Consider the following 15,638-nt stretch of genomic DNA (forward strand, 5'->3'; position numbering starts at 1 on the left):
GATATCTAGCACTCCATTGCTTTTGTGTTAGCTGAGAATGTTGCCTTTGTTTAGGGATTCTGAATTCACAGGCGTCTGGTTCTGAGCCAGACAATTGCAGTTGCTGTAATACTACAGCTGTCCAGAGAGACCCCAAGTCAATTCCATTCCATCTTGTTTTGTCATGTGCTCCAGAGTGAAAGAGGCTGTGGGAATTGAGTGATTAATTAAGAGCATTGTGAATGGCTGTTGGAGCGCAATTGCTAATTTACATATTCATGTATCATTTCCACATGATGTAATTACATTTATGGAGCAGCCTGCTGGCTAAACAAACCCAGAATACATTTATTTCAACATTCTATGGTGTCCCATGGCCTTGAGCAGTTGTTAATAGAATTGCAAATTACGTTTGCAATAATAAATTTAGTGATTACTAATCTTATTTTTTTTGTTACTGAAATCCAATTAAATTATAACCTCTGATTCATGGTTCATTTGTATTTATAAAATATAACTATGCCTTTGCTCACTATTATTTATGATGCCACTGTAATTGGGTGCATCTGCCAACTATTTTGTAATTAGTGTTAATATTTGTTTAAATGATTCATTGTGCAGAGCTCAGTATTGTTCAGCATCATGTCAACAGCTTGAGGTGCAGAGTTCTGAATCAATAATAATAGCAACTTCAGTGTTTGTGAGACAGCACCTGGCTTCCTTTCAACATTGCCATTTTGTGCACAAGTGCAAAGTCTGTTACTTGGGCAAATTAGTTAATGTGGTTTTCAAAGTGAATGATCAGTATCCTTTCTTAGGGAGGAAGTGGTGTTGTGGCAACGTCACGAGACAGTAATCCAGAATCCTGACCAGGGCAGATGGTGAAATTTTGAATTCAAGAAAATATAGAGTTAAAAGCTAACCTAATTGCAGCCCCATGGCACTTTGATTATTGTAAAATCTCATCAGATTCACTAATATACTTCTTTCGAGAAGGAAATCTGCCATCCTTATCTGATCTGGCCACAGTCTGAAATGGCCTAGCAAGACAATCCTTTGTTTCAAACCAATAGACTATAAGATATTGGTGCAAATTAGGCCATTTGGCCCATTGGGTCTGCTCTGCCATTTGATCGTGGCTGACATGTTTCTCAATCCCATTCTCAAAAGAACACAAAGTACCAAAGAGAAGTACAGCACAGGAACAGGCCTTTCGGCCCGCCATGTCTGTGCCAACCATCATGCCCTAACTAAAAAAAACCTTCTGCCATTATTTGGTCCATATCCCCTCTATCCCCTTCCTATTCATGCCTTCTCCACATACCTCTTGATCCCCTTACTGATCAAGAAGATATCTAGGGATGTTGCAGTACTTGCACTTCTTTCGGTTTTTATTAAGAGCCTATCTATCTCTGTCTTGAATGCAATCAATGAACTGGCGTCCACAGCCTTAGAAATTCTTCCACATATCAGTTCTAAAAGGTTGCCCCCCTCCCCCCCTTTCTGCTGCCCCCAGGTCCTAGTCTCTCCTGCTGGTGGAAACATCTTCTCCATGTCCTCTCTATCCGAGCCTCTCAATGTTCTATAAGTTTCAGTGAGATTCCCCCTCATCATTCCAAACATCATTGATTTACAGACCCAGAGTCCTCAACCACTCCTCATGTAAAAAGCCCTTCATCCCTGGGATCATTCTTGTGAACCTCCTCTGGATCCCGTCCAAGGTCAGCACATCCTTCCTTAGATACAGGGCCTAAAACTGCTCTCAATGTTCCAAATACGGGGCCTTACACAGTCTCAGCTGTCCCCCTCTGCTCTTGTATTCTAGCCCTCTTGAAATGAATGCTGACATTGCATTTGCTTCCCTAACTGCCAACTGAACCTGCATGTTAACCTTAAGAGAATCCTGAACTAGGACTTCAAACTTTACCATAAAAGGTTTTATAAAGTCTAAGGAAAGGAATGAAACCGTATGGACCAAAATACCTGAAATGAGAATGGCAAACAGTTCTATTGATCCTGAAAGGCATTCTTGGCAACATCTGGAGGTTGGTGCCAAAATTGGGAGAGCTGTCCCACAGACTAGTCAACAGTAGCCTGAATATCTGAACGGTGTGTTTCTGTGCTGTGCAACTCTAGGACTATGCCTCTAAGTAGTCAAACTCATGAGATCACACCTGATAAGACAACATTCCAGGCCCTAACCCTGGGTATATCCTGATCCATCAGTGCTGGTGGCAGTATGATATACAGTTAGAAAGGAGTTATCCCTGAGGTCCCAAGGCTTCAGGTCAAACATGGGTAAGGAAACATTTTGCTAATTACCACCGACCGCACCACCTCTCTGATGAATCAATACTACTCCATGTCGAACATCACTTGGAGGAAGCAGTAAGGGTGTTAAGGGATCAGAACGTACTCTGGGTGAAGGACTTCCTTGTCCATCACCAAGGGTGAGTTGGCAGTGTGATGCCTGCTAGAGCTGATGGAGTGCTAGCTGCATCTGCAACAAGTGATGAGGAACCAACAGAAAGTACTTGACATCCTCATCTTCAACTATCTGCCTGTCACAGAGGTGTCAATCGATGTCAGGAGGTGAGGTACAGGTGACAGCACTTGTATTAAGGCAGCATTTGACCAAATGTGGCATCAAGGAGCCCTAGCAAAACTGAAGTCAGTGTTATTTAGGGGTGTAATTGTCTTCTGGCTGGAGTTAGACCTGGCACAAGGAAGGTGATAGTGTTTGTTGGAGGACTGTCATCTCAGCTCCAGGACATCACTGCAGGAGTTCCTCAAACTAGGCCTTTTCTAATCAACCTTTTCAGGGCAGGTAGGATTGAATCCAGGTCACTTGGCCGAGAGGTAGGGACAGTAGCACTACCTTACAAGAGCTCCTAAAAGGCTAGTTCATCTCAGAGATATTTTTTAATCAATCTGTTCAGATGTGCTATGACACACCTCAAGAGCAGATGGAATGGTACAGAGGGAAAGTCACTTCTGCTGCACCACAAGAGCATGTAAATGTATTGCCTAAGGCCTAACCATTTTCAGCTGTTTCATTAGTAATCTTCCTTCCTGCATAACTCAGAAGTGGGAATATTTGTGAAAACTCAGATACTGACGCTGTTTGTGTCATTATGCATCAAGACCTGGACAACATCCATGTTTGAGCGGACAAGTGGCAAGTAGTATTTAAATCATACCATCTCCAATAAGAGGGAGGATATAATCATTGCTCTTTGATGTTCAGCATTGCCATTGTTGAACCCCACTATCAACATCCTGGGATTACCATTGACCAGAAACTGAATTGCACTAGCTTTCTAAATGAAAGCAAACACAGAGCAAACTGGAGAAACTCTGCAAATCCAGCAGCATCTGTAGAGAAAGAAAAAATTAGTTGAATTGAATTTATTGTCACGTGTACCGACACGTGCACAGTGAAAAGCTTTGTCTTGCAAGCAATACAGGCAGATCACAGAGTTATGTAGCATAAATAAGTAAATAATAGGTAAACAGCAGCAAAAACAAAAACACAGACGAATGTTAAGAGTTTGTTGGTCCATTCAGTATTCTAACAACAGTAGGGTAGAAACTGTTTCGAAACCGACTGGTGCGTGTGTTCAGGCTTCTGTACCTTCTCCCCGACGGTAGAGGTTGTAGAAAAACATTGCCAGGGTGGGCAGTGGGGCGATGCAGGAGTGGAAGAATGTAAAACAAAAGGAGAACAGGTATCATCATGCCGTCAAATTCTGAAGTAGTGAATTCATCATTGAGTATCCAAGGTTGTAAAGTGCCTTAGAGGAAAATGAGATGTTGTTTCTCAAGCTCACATTGTGATTCATTGGAATGCAGTAGGCATACCCAGGACAGAAACACTAGCACGAGAGTAAGGTGGTTTATTGAAATGGCAAATAATGGGCTTGCTTAGAAAATAAATTAGGACACTGAAGGGGGAGCATAAATATACAGTGGTGGGTAACATTTAAGGGAAATCCTACAGCAAAGTATAACCAGGGAAAGAGTGGAATCCATTAGGGAGCAAAGTGGCAATCTCTTTATGGAGATGAAAGAGACAGCAGAGGGTTTTAAATGACTATTTTGTATCTGTATTCACATTAGAAAAGCATGATGGAAGCAACAAAATCAAGGAGTGGGATTGTGATACACCTGAACAAATTAGTGCTGAGAGAGAAGTTTTAGCGGTTTTTGCAGGCTTGACGATGGATAAAATCCCTAGGCCCAAATGAAACTTATTCTAAAGCTGTTGTGGGAGGGAAGTTAGGAATAGGCAATAAATGCTGGAAGTCGGCATCACCCACGTCCCATGAAAGAATAAAAATTAATTTTAAAAGTTGTATGAGTTTTGCTTTGTACTTCAGTTGTGAAGAATGCAAACTACAAGTGCTGGGTAAAGTCTGCCCCCTGGTCCAACCACATGTACTAACATTGAAAATCTTTTCTTTTAGTCTCCACACTTATTCCTTAACATCTCTCTCAGACAGGTTGAATCTAAAGAGAAAGATCTTAAAGTGCTGATGACGTGCTGGACAGAGTCTGATGTTTTGCCCATATTGCAGTGTTCTCCTAAGATTTTTGTCACTATGGTTGGCATAATTGTGCACTGAGGGAACCATGGTTAAATTTGCACACTGCCTCAAGTCACTGTTACCAACAGACCTCTGTATTTTGCTTTAGAATTGATCTCCCAATGAGACAATATCACTGACGTCAGCCATTTTAAACTTGCAGGGCCATAAAATCTAAACAGACTAGCAACTAGGAAACTGATCTGATGAGTCACTGTGTCGTTGAACTGCTGAGGTTGATGAGTTTGTGGTGATACGTAGAAACGCCTTCTAGTTTTGTGAAGATTATTCTTTAATTCCAGTTTAGTTCTTTTTGTGCTTTTTCCCTCCTTTTCTAGATGAGATAAACTGGCCAGAAGGGGATGAAGCTCCTGCATCGGATGCTCAAGACCTCATCACTATGCTGCTCAGGCAGAACCCATTGGAGAGACTGGGAACAGGTACTGTAAAGCTATTTGCATTATTAATGCTCTGCAATTAGCACATTACTCTGAAAATCGCTGAATCTGAAAGTCCTTTAAAATGTGATAATCCTTCTATTGATATTCTCTTCTGTCTAATGGGTGGATGTTCTTTGTCATGCAAACTAAATATTGGCTTTTCAGCATAACAGATTCTTCACTACAACTGCAGTTAGTTAAACCATGAAAGTTTCTCAATTGGTCAGACTGGGGTGCATGTTCACTTCTACAAAATTAAAGGTAACCACTTTTCAGAGATTTTGCTGTCATTTGAACTTCAGTTGTAGACAACCATAGGAAGAAAATTACTATATATTCAGAACTGATATTACCATAGAACAGTAAACATACAATTTCTAACCACCATAACTAGTTGATGGTTCTAGAACTAGGCATCTAAAAATTAGGGCCAAACTGTTCAAGAGAGATAGAATCATAAAATCCCTACAGTGTGAAAACAGCCCATTCAGCCAAACAAGTCCGCATCAACCCTCCGAAGAGCATCCCACCCTATCCTTGAAACCCTACACTTCCCACGGCTAATCCATCTAGCCAGCACATTAATGTACACACTGCGGGCAATTTAGTATGGCCAATCCAACTAACCTGCATGTCTTTGAACAGTGGGAGCAATCCAGAGCACCCAGAGGAAACCCACGCAGATACACGGAGAATGCGCAGACTCCACACGGTAATCCAAGGGTGGAATTGAGCCCAGATCCCTGGCGCTGTGAGACAGCAGTGCTAACCACTGAGCCACTGTGGCACCCTGGTGTTAGAGAGCACTTATAAACATGACTTTTTCATTCATTCATGGGAATAGGGCATTGCTGGCTAGCCTAGCATTTATTGCTCATCCCAGAGGACACCTAAGAGTCAACCACACTGCTGTGGGTCTGGAGTCGAATTAATCAAGACCAGGTGAGGATGGAAGTTTCCTTCCCTAAGTGAACTAGATGGATGTTGACAATGGATTTGTGGTCATCATTAGACTCTTAATTCCAGGTTCTTTGTTATTTAGAGAATTCAAATACCATGCGCCATGGGGGATTTCAAATCCCAGTCCCCAAAATATTACCTGGATGTCTGGGAATAACAGTCCAGTGATAATACCACAAGACCATTGCCACCCAACATATGGTAGTATATGTTTGGCGCACTCTTCCACAAATGGTAGTTGATACTGGATCTGTTGTTCATTTTAAATCTTTGATAGGTTTTTTTATTAAGCAAGTTCTTGAGGGATATGGGCCAAAGGTTGGTATTTAGATTTAGGTCACAGTCTATGATCTCATTGAATAGTAGAACAGGCTTGAAGGGCTGAATGGCCTATTTCTGTTCCTATAGAATCATACAGCACAGAGGCAGCCCTTTGGCCCAAACTAGTCCATACCAACCAAAATGTCCTTCAACGCTAACCCCATTTCCCTGCACTTGGCCCATATCCTTTAATCCTTTCCTATCCATGTATTTGTCCAAATGCCTTTTAATAGACAATAGACAATAGACAATAGATGCAGGAGTAGGCCATTCTGCCCTTCGAGCCTGCACCGCCATTCAATATGATCATGGCTGATCATTCCCAATCAGTATCCTGTTCCAGCCTTATCTCCATAACCCTTGACTCCACTATCTTTAAAAGCTCTATCCAATTCTTTCTTAAATGAATCCAGAGACTGGGCCTCCACTGCCCTCTGGGGCAGAGCATTCCACACAGCCACCACTCTCTGGGTGAAGTAGTTTCTCCTCATCTCTGTCCTAAATGGTCTACCCCGTATTTTTAAGTTGTGTCCTCTGGTTCGGCACTCCCCCATCAGCTGAAATATGTTTCCTCCTGCCAGAGTGTCCAATCCTTTCATAATCCTATACGTTTCAATCAGATCCCCTCTCAGTCTTCTAAACTCAAGGGTATACAAGCCCAGTCGCTTCAGTCTTTCCGTGTAAGGCAATCCTGCCATTCCAGGAATTGACCTCGTGAACCTACGCTGCACTCCCTCAATAGCCAGAATGTCTTTCCTCAAATTTGGAGACCAGAACTGCACACAGTACTCCAGGTGTGGTCTCACCAGGGCCCTGTACAGCTGCAGAAGCACCTCTTTGCTTCTATACGCAATCCCTCTTGTTATGAAGGCCAGCATGCTATTAGCCTTCTTCACGACCTGCTGTACCTGCATGCTTGCCTTCATTGACTGGTGGACAAGAACACCCAGATCTCTCTGAGTGTTGTTAATGCACTGGTCTCAACCACTTCTACTGACAGCTCATCCCATTATGTTGTGATAGCTTGTTTTGCTGAAATTGTGTAAAATCTCCCTGGTAGGTTGGTCATTTAGAGTTGCTACCTAATGTTGATTTGTTCATGCCTTCAAATGGTGCTGTTCAGTTATAATCATAGAGTCATAGTTCAGGAGAGTTTGTAACCATGTAATCCGGGATGTTAATCCTGATGCAGTAAATGGGTCCATTTATTTTATTAGCTCATAATTGAATTTTATGGCAAGTAGATTGAGCTATACTATTTTGATTAAAGCTTGAAGTGAACAATTTATTAAATAAAATGCAGAGTAAAGTGCCTGGGTATTGTTCCACAAATTTTTTTTATAGAATCGCACAACCTTATTTAATCTGCTAGTCAGCTCAGTACGAGGAATGCAGCTTGTTGCTAAAGACAGAAATTAATTTCAAACCAAAGTTTCAAATCTTGGTAGACCGATTTTCCATTCAGTAAGTGTACTACATGTGTGAATAAGCAGTGTACAACTGAATTTAGATAATTTTCACAATTAGATTGAGAAATGGTATCCAAGCCTTCATGCTGAAGGCTGATTTGTGATTAGCTAGTAGGGTCTGGAGGGTGTGCCTGAGGCTAGTTGGACCCTGGGGACAGGTAGTGGTTATATGTCAATTGACACTGTTTAGATAAGAAGTGAAATGGTTCAGGTGCTCTTGTGGTACAGTGGTTGTAAATCTTACCTGAGTCAGGAGCCCCTGTTGAAGTCTCACCTGCTCCAGAGGTGTGTTCTAACATCTCTGGACAGGTTGATTTGAACATACTATGGGGAATAGTTCCTGTAGTGCAGTTCTAGTGTCCTTACCTCTGGAGGAGGAGGCCTGGCTTTAAGTCCCACTGGTTTAGGAGGGGCATAATAGCCCCTCTGAACAAGTCGATTAGGAAAATATCTGTAATGGTCTGAAAAGTGTAACAAGGTCAGCCAGGTGGACCTCATAGAAAATGGGTTCCCTGATCGGTGTTATTAATCTAGTCCAGTCATAGAGACACACAGCACGGAAACAGACCCTTTGGTCCAACCCGTCCATGCCGACCAGATATCCCAACCCAATCTAGTCCCACCTGCCAGCACCCGGCTCATATCCCTCCAAACCCTTCCTAAACATATACCCATCCAGATGCCTTTTAAATGTTGCAATTGTACCAGCCTCCACCACTTCCTCCGGCAGCACATTCCAAAGCCCTGGCTGACAGATAAGAACAAGAATGGCAGACAGTCTGCTCACTCTGATAGTTGGCTCTGAGGGAGCTGGATCAGTGTCAAGGCCTCTCCATGTGTGAAGAAAGTGTAACTTGGTGATGGAATACTGGCCTCTGTGGACTTATTTCAAACAGGTTGATTAAAATTCTCTACAGATGTACATTTGTGGTGAATGGATCTTTTCGTGCAATGGTGGCGCCCCCCAATCTCTGGTCCTGAAAGTTCAGGTTCTACCTACCCCAATGATGTGCCATCACATGTCTGAAGAAGTAGATTGGAATTGTTTTCTGGTGAACATGTAATTAAGCTGGAGTTGGAAAAAAATCTCAGAAAAGCACATGCCCGGACTCTGTTTTGTTATTATTTAATTCCAGTGTTTGACAATCTGGTCATATTAAGATTGCATTCCTATTATGCATACACGTGAATCAGTAAGAACATTGTCATCGGTTATATTCTTACAGATTTTTAGTATCAGTCTTTGGGTTTTTCAATAAGTACTCCTGAAGAACGGCTCATGCCCGAAATGTCGATTCTCCTGCTCCTTGGATGCTGCCTGACCTGCGCTTTTTCCAGCAACACATTTTCAGCTCTGATCTCCAGCATCTGCAGTCCTCACTTTCTCCTTTTTGAATAAGTAGCCAAGCTTCGGAAAACCGTCTTTACTTCAGCATCAGGAGAGTTTCAGAAACATAGACGCTTGTTGCAAAGATCAGCCCATCTAGGCAGTGTTGGTTCTTTCCTAAGCATTCCAAAAGAAATCCCACTACCTTTCTCTCTTTCTTCATAGTGTCCGTAGACCAAGTATCGTCTTCCATTCAAGCTGCTATCTAATTTTTCTTTAAAAGATACTCTATGTTCTAATAATCTGCTGAAATAGTAGTTCTTCTAACTTCCCTCGTCACTCTTGGTGTAAATATGATTACAAATTAGTGGCACACACAACTACTCTTAACCACTGCATCCACTCTGCATCATCACTAACCACTCTGTAGCTACTGAGAGTCGTAGAGTATTACAGCACAGAAGCAAGCTTTTCCAAAGCTTGGCTATTCATTCAAAAACCCAAAGACTGATACTGAAAAGCTGTAAGAATATAACAGATGACAATGTTCTTACTGATTCACGTGTATGCAAACAAGTAGAAATCGACACAAGGAGATTTTACATAAGAATAAGGTATGAGTGATATCCTGATTGTAAAAAGAAAAAATATGGAAACTGTTAATTTCCAAACCCAAATTTGTTTGACTGGCCCCCACTTATCCTTTCTGATAAATAGTGATTATCACTGCTCTTGTATCTCCATCAGGTCATTCAGTGTTAATTACATCTTATACAAACAAGACGCTTGTCACCAACAATCTTCCTGTGTCCAGTTGCAATGATATTCTGATTTCTACTGAAAATTGGTTCATGAATGGAGAACCTTATTGTCTTGTCCATTTCCCAACCTGCCCACAGTGACAATCTGGCCCTCATTGCCCTGTAAATCCTAGCACCACCACTTCTGAGCACCTTATCTTGGTCCGCTTCCCAGTTAAAGTTAGAGTTGTCTTCAATCCCACACTGTCACTGTGGGGTGGAGGGGAAATATAAAAACCAGGAGGCAACACCAATGGTACGAATAAACATTGTGCCTAACGTCCCTTGTGACTGTGACTCTGGTACACGATCCTTCCTCTCCGTGCTCCACAGTCTTTGATACATTCATTATTCACACTATCCTTATCTAACATTCATTCATTATCCAGTTTGGTAAGAGTGCCCTCACTTGGTTCCACCATTTCCCATTCAATCGTAGCCAGTGCCTTTTCTTCCACCTCAGTTCGCTCATCGGTCCTCATCCCAGCACAGCCAACCTGTTGCTGAAACTCTCAACTATACATTATCTGCATCAGATTTTACTATTCCAGTGCTTTCTTAGCTGCTCCACTCCTGTTTCCTACCCAAAAGTTTGTTGTCCATGTCATATTTCACTCCACATACCCTTTGCCATTGCTATAATCCAAATTGACCTACTCTGGCTCCTCTATTCTCTCACCTCAGATTTAGAATTGTCATCTTCCCATTTAAACCCTATGTCTTTAGGCTCCTGCGGTGCTCCCCTGACTCTGGCCTTGTGGACTTTCACCCATCAGTCACCACAGTGTGGAGAGCTGGAGCTGCAGCTGTCTGGGCTCCCAGGTTGACACTCCCTCAGCCACTGGATTAGTGGTGCTGGAAGAGCACAGCAGTTCAGGCAGCATCCAACGAGCAGCGAAATCAACGTTTCGGGCAAAAGCCCTTCATCAGGAAACCCTCAGCCAGCCCACTACCTCCGCACCTCAACCTCCTCTTTTCAGTTCATCCTTAAAACCTGCTCATTTAATTGAGCTTGTGACAAGTCTTCCTGGTTTTGCCTCATTTCACCTTTCCCCACTTGATAGGATTATGATTTTGTAAAACAGCTTGGGATGGAAAGTTTTTCTACACAAGATACACGCTGTACAAATTCAAGTTGCATTACAGCTTGGTAGCAATATCTATGGGATCGGATTGTATTTGGTGAATGTTAAAGACACGTCAGTCATTGTGATCGTGTCCTTAGTTCAGCCTTCAATTTGAAATGCTTTTAAACACGAGACCTTTTCCTGGTTTTGACAGTTGCTTTTTCTTTGCTCTCTTGCTCCGCCAGGTGGTGCCTATGAGGTAAAGCAGCACAATTTTTTCCGAGGCTTGGACTGGAATGGCTTATTGAGACAGAAAGCAGAATTTATTCCTCAGTTGGAATCAGAGGATGACACCAGCTATTTTGACAGTAAGTGTTAGAAGTGCTAAGTCTCCTTTTGTGATAAGATCGCTGTGAACTTCCTAGATAAAATGTTGCAGGTAAAGGCATTGCTTAATTTCCATACTTACAGTGATTGCTGGTTAATTATCAAACTACCATAATGATTCAACACTCTGACTTCATTAATAGAATGCAATACTGTCCTACTACATAGTGTCACACAAATGGGCTATTTCATTTGAAACATTTCCACAATCTGCATTCAATGATGTAATGCGGTCTGGAAGAAGTCCAGTGAGAGAAATGAAATGAATTTTTAGCTCCGCTTTGAACCCTGAGAAAGGATTAAACAGATGAAAGCTGAGATGCTGGCCAAGCCCCTCCCATGAACCTCACCAGGGCGAGGCTAAGAGAATTGGACTGTCCGAATCTGTCCTCATGCCCCAGTGAGCTATCACCTGAGTCAATGGGGAAAGGGAGCTACCAACTTGGACACAATGTATGGTCCCTCACAACTCGATAAGTCATCAGGAATGGAAGGGCATTTTGCAAGGGCCTTTCAAACTTGCAAGTGGAGGACCAGGCAAGGCCTAAACTTTCATGGCAAGATTTTATTTTGAAAAGGGGAACAAGCTGCCAGTTCTGTCCTGTTTGTAGCTATGTTCTCTTCCTACCAGCTGCACCTGGCAGGAACACTACAATGGGGGTTTCCTCCTTTTAGATTACCAGCTAAAGTAATAATCAAGCCACAATACCGAAAGGAATCTGTCTTGTCACACCAGCTGGTTTGGAATGGAATTAGGCTATTCAGCCCTTCAGCACTTCAAGTCTGCTCACCATTCAGTAAGATCATGTTTGTGTTTCATGTACCTGTTGTCCCTACTAATCTTTGGATCCTGTGTCTAACAAGGACCTCACTTATCTCTGCCTTAAAAATATTCTATTAACCCCATCTCCACTGCCTTAGATGTTGAGTGAAAACATGTTTGCCCCCACCTCTGTCCTAAAGGTGCAGCCCCTGTCCAGTCATTCTGGACTCGCCCACAGAAGTAAACGTCCTCTCCACGTCCGCCTAGTCAACACGATTCAGGCTCCGCATTCTTACCGGCTGCACGGGCCTTTGGAAGTCAGTGCTGTGATTGGCTTACTGATACCGATTGCCATAGGTGGATCTTTGGAGTGGCTGGACAGGCAGAGCCATGCAGCTTAACGGAACATTCTTCAGCCTTCAATCAAATCACTTTCTAAACTGTCATGAAAACAGACCCATCCTCTCCGATCTTTCCTACCTTATTCCAGGTATCCATCTAGAAAACGTCCTCCTGAGCCACCCCCAATGTATTCACATCCTTCCTTCAATAAGGAGACCCAAGCAATTTTCAAGATCTGCTCTCGCCATCATTGTATAACTGGAGCATATCATCCTCCCATTTGTATTCAATTGCTCTCTTAATAAAGGCTAGCAGCCTGGTAGTCTTCCTGATGACATGCTGTACCTGGATACCAGTCATTTTGTGACTTGTGCGTTTGAATATCTAGACCCTCCTGCACCTCAGAATTCTGAAATCGTTCCCTGTTTAAGTTTTGTTACTATTCTACCTGCCAAAGTGAACAACTTCACACTTTCCCACATTGGATTTCATCTGCCAGAATTTTGCCCACTCACTTAACCTAATCATAACGATCTGCATCCTTATTATATTGTCTTCATAACATCAGATCCTGGCTATGACCTGTCTTATAAGATCTTTATCATCTGCACGTTTAGCCATCATACTTTTGATTGCCTTATGCCAGTCACGGATATAAATTGTAGAAACTTGAGGACCCAGCAAAAATCCCAGCTGCATTTTCAGAAGAGTTGGTGAAGATGAAGTATTTGCAACCAGAGATCATGACATGCAGAGTATAGTCCTAGTGGGGAACAGGCTGTCTGTCTATGCTGGCAAATCCCACCGGTGTTCCTTATCGACCCTCCAATTAGCAATTAATTATCCAGATTGACTATTTGCTGCTGCAGGGCAGGTGGACTTATGCAGGTGTTAACCTGCCTGTGAGGAGATTACCCCCTGGGCAAGAATCTATCAGGTCACTGATGCAGTTCCTTTTCTGAGATTCCTCCCAGAACTGGGACAATTCTGCCCATTAGCTCAAATCCCATGCCAATGTGACATTTACCTATGCCTATGTGACATCTAGGTGGAGCACAGTGGCTCAATGGTTAGCACCGCTACCTTCCAGCGTCAGAGACCCAGGTTCAATTCCACCCTTTGGTAACTGTCTGCGTGGAGTTTGCACATTCTCCCGGTCTCTGCACAGGATTCCTCTGGGTGCTCCAGTTTCCTCCCACAGACCAAAGAAGTGCAGGTTAGGTGAATTGCTCATAAGTGTCTAGGGATGTGCAGGCCAAGTGGATTAGCCATGGGAAATGCAGGGTTACAGGGATAGCTGGAGGGTGCGGGGCAGTTTGGGTGGGATGCTCTTCGGAGGGTCAGAGTGGGCTTGATGGGCCGAATGGCCTGCTTCCACATTGTCGGGATTCTCAGATTTACCAAATTGCAAAGTAACAGAAACCATTTACAGGAATCATGCCCACTGGTAGGCAGGCTTTTCGAAATGATAATCCAGAACAAAACAATCACTTGGACTCAAGTGTGGACTAACTAGGGTAGTCAACAAAGGATTTTTTTTTTCTTTTTTTTGTGGCCCAGCCAGCTGAGAATCAGTCCTCGAAACTGAGGAGATTCTAAATCTCTTTGTTTTTACTTCTTTCTTCATTCCCCATTTACCACCTAACCGCAGTAGTGCTTGGATTTTCCCCAGCAGCCATATTGTGTATGTGCAGGGGTGAGATACAGTGAAAGACAACAGGTGAACAAAGGATTGTTAAGAGTGAATTAGTTTTAATTTATTTGATGGTATTTGGCTGAGGTAACAAAGAAGTCTGATGAGGGTAATGTAGTTGTTGCGGCGTACCTGAACATCCAGAAATCCTTTGGTAAAGTGCCATATAAGAAGCATATCAGCAGAGTTGAGGATCAATCCAAGGGATAGAGGCAACATAAGAAAAAATGTTTTTTTCTGCAGCAGGTGGTTGGGATCTGGAATGTATGTTCTGGGAATCTGGTTGATTCAATTGCAGCTTTCCTAAGGGATTTGGATAATAATCTGAAGGGAACTCCTTCACATGGCTACAGGATAAGGGATTAGCCAAGCAACTCTTAGAGAGAGATAGCATAGTCACAACAGGCTGAATGGTGGCCTCCTGTGTTATTCCTATCCTATGATGTGATGTTACACAAGTGCAAGTATGTATGCTTTTGATTTTGCCTCATAAGTTCTGTGACACTTCGATTTGTTTTCTCTAATTTAGCTCGGTCTGAAAGATACCACCATATGGAAACTGAAGAAGAGGATGAGACAAATGAGGAGAATTTTAATTTGGAAATAGGACAGTTTTCATCATGCTCCCATCGGTTTAACAAAGTGAGTACAGCCAAATGACACCTTCCTGCATTGCTGATGTATATTTTTCAAATGCATTTTGTGAGATGGCCCACTCCTTTCTGACTCTGCATATTGTAGTTTGAAAACTTCAGGCAGGAGTTTCTCACCACTTGTACACAGATGACATCCAGCTCCACCTCCCTGGTACCCACAGCAGGTTTCAGCTCCTTTGGATGTACTGTAATCTCAGCAGTTATATGTCAGACCAGAGTCATCTTTGAACGCTACCTCAAACTCTGTACCTTAACCACTGACTCCATCCTCCTCCATGGCTACTGTCTCAGCTTAGCCAGACTGTTTGTTTGCAATATGTATGACTTTAAGAATACTCTCTCTTCATAAAATAAGACCACTCCCCTTCTGTCAGTCATGGCCTCAATCCCTGAGAATCAAAGAATGGTTACTGCACGGAAAGAAACCATTCAATCCATTACAGAGGAACCACGATCATCCGGTATTTGATTATCCGAATTTTGGATTATCCTGCAAGATCACAAGGTCCCGATGCTTGGCTAAACTGTGTTATCCGGCATTCAATTATCTGAACAAAATGCTCCCCACCTGTGTCGTTCGGATAATCGAGGTTCCTCTGCATATCTGTGGCACCTCTTTGTCAGATCTGTTCAACTCATCCAGTCCCCTGCCATCTCTCTGTATTCCTGCAAAATTTTACCTCTTCAGATCAATGTGCAGTTTGCTTTTGACAGCCTCGATTGAATTGGCCTTTGACAATCTCAGGCCATGCGCTGCAGAATTGATTCACAACGTAAGGCATAGTCTTTCCTAATGTAAAACAAGGACTGCAGATGCTGGAAACCAGAGTCTAGATTAGAGTGGTGCT

At 42.8% G+C, this 15,638-nt stretch overlaps 1 protein-coding gene across 14 annotated transcripts in view; it reads left to right on the forward strand.

The window, feature by feature from the left end:
• The window catches only part of LOC140496238 (microtubule-associated serine/threonine-protein kinase 4-like), a 475,527-nt gene that overhangs the window by 433,716 nt on the left and 26,173 nt on the right, over positions 1-15,638 (forward strand). For all 14 annotated transcript variants that reach the window (XM_072595744.1, XM_072595762.1, XM_072595752.1 and 11 more), the window contains 3 exons: positions 4,904-5,005; positions 11,195-11,317; positions 14,664-14,776. In XM_072595744.1, the coding sequence (XP_072451845.1) occupies positions 4,904-5,005; positions 11,195-11,317; positions 14,664-14,776 (338 nt within the window). The remainder of the gene's footprint in view (positions 1-4,903; positions 5,006-11,194; positions 11,318-14,663; positions 14,777-15,638) is intronic.

The sequence above is a fragment of the Chiloscyllium punctatum genome, chromosome 2 (genome assembly GCF_047496795.1).
Source record: "Chiloscyllium punctatum isolate Juve2018m chromosome 2, sChiPun1.3, whole genome shotgun sequence".
NCBI classification, from domain to species: domain Eukaryota; kingdom Metazoa; phylum Chordata; class Chondrichthyes; order Orectolobiformes; family Hemiscylliidae; genus Chiloscyllium; species Chiloscyllium punctatum.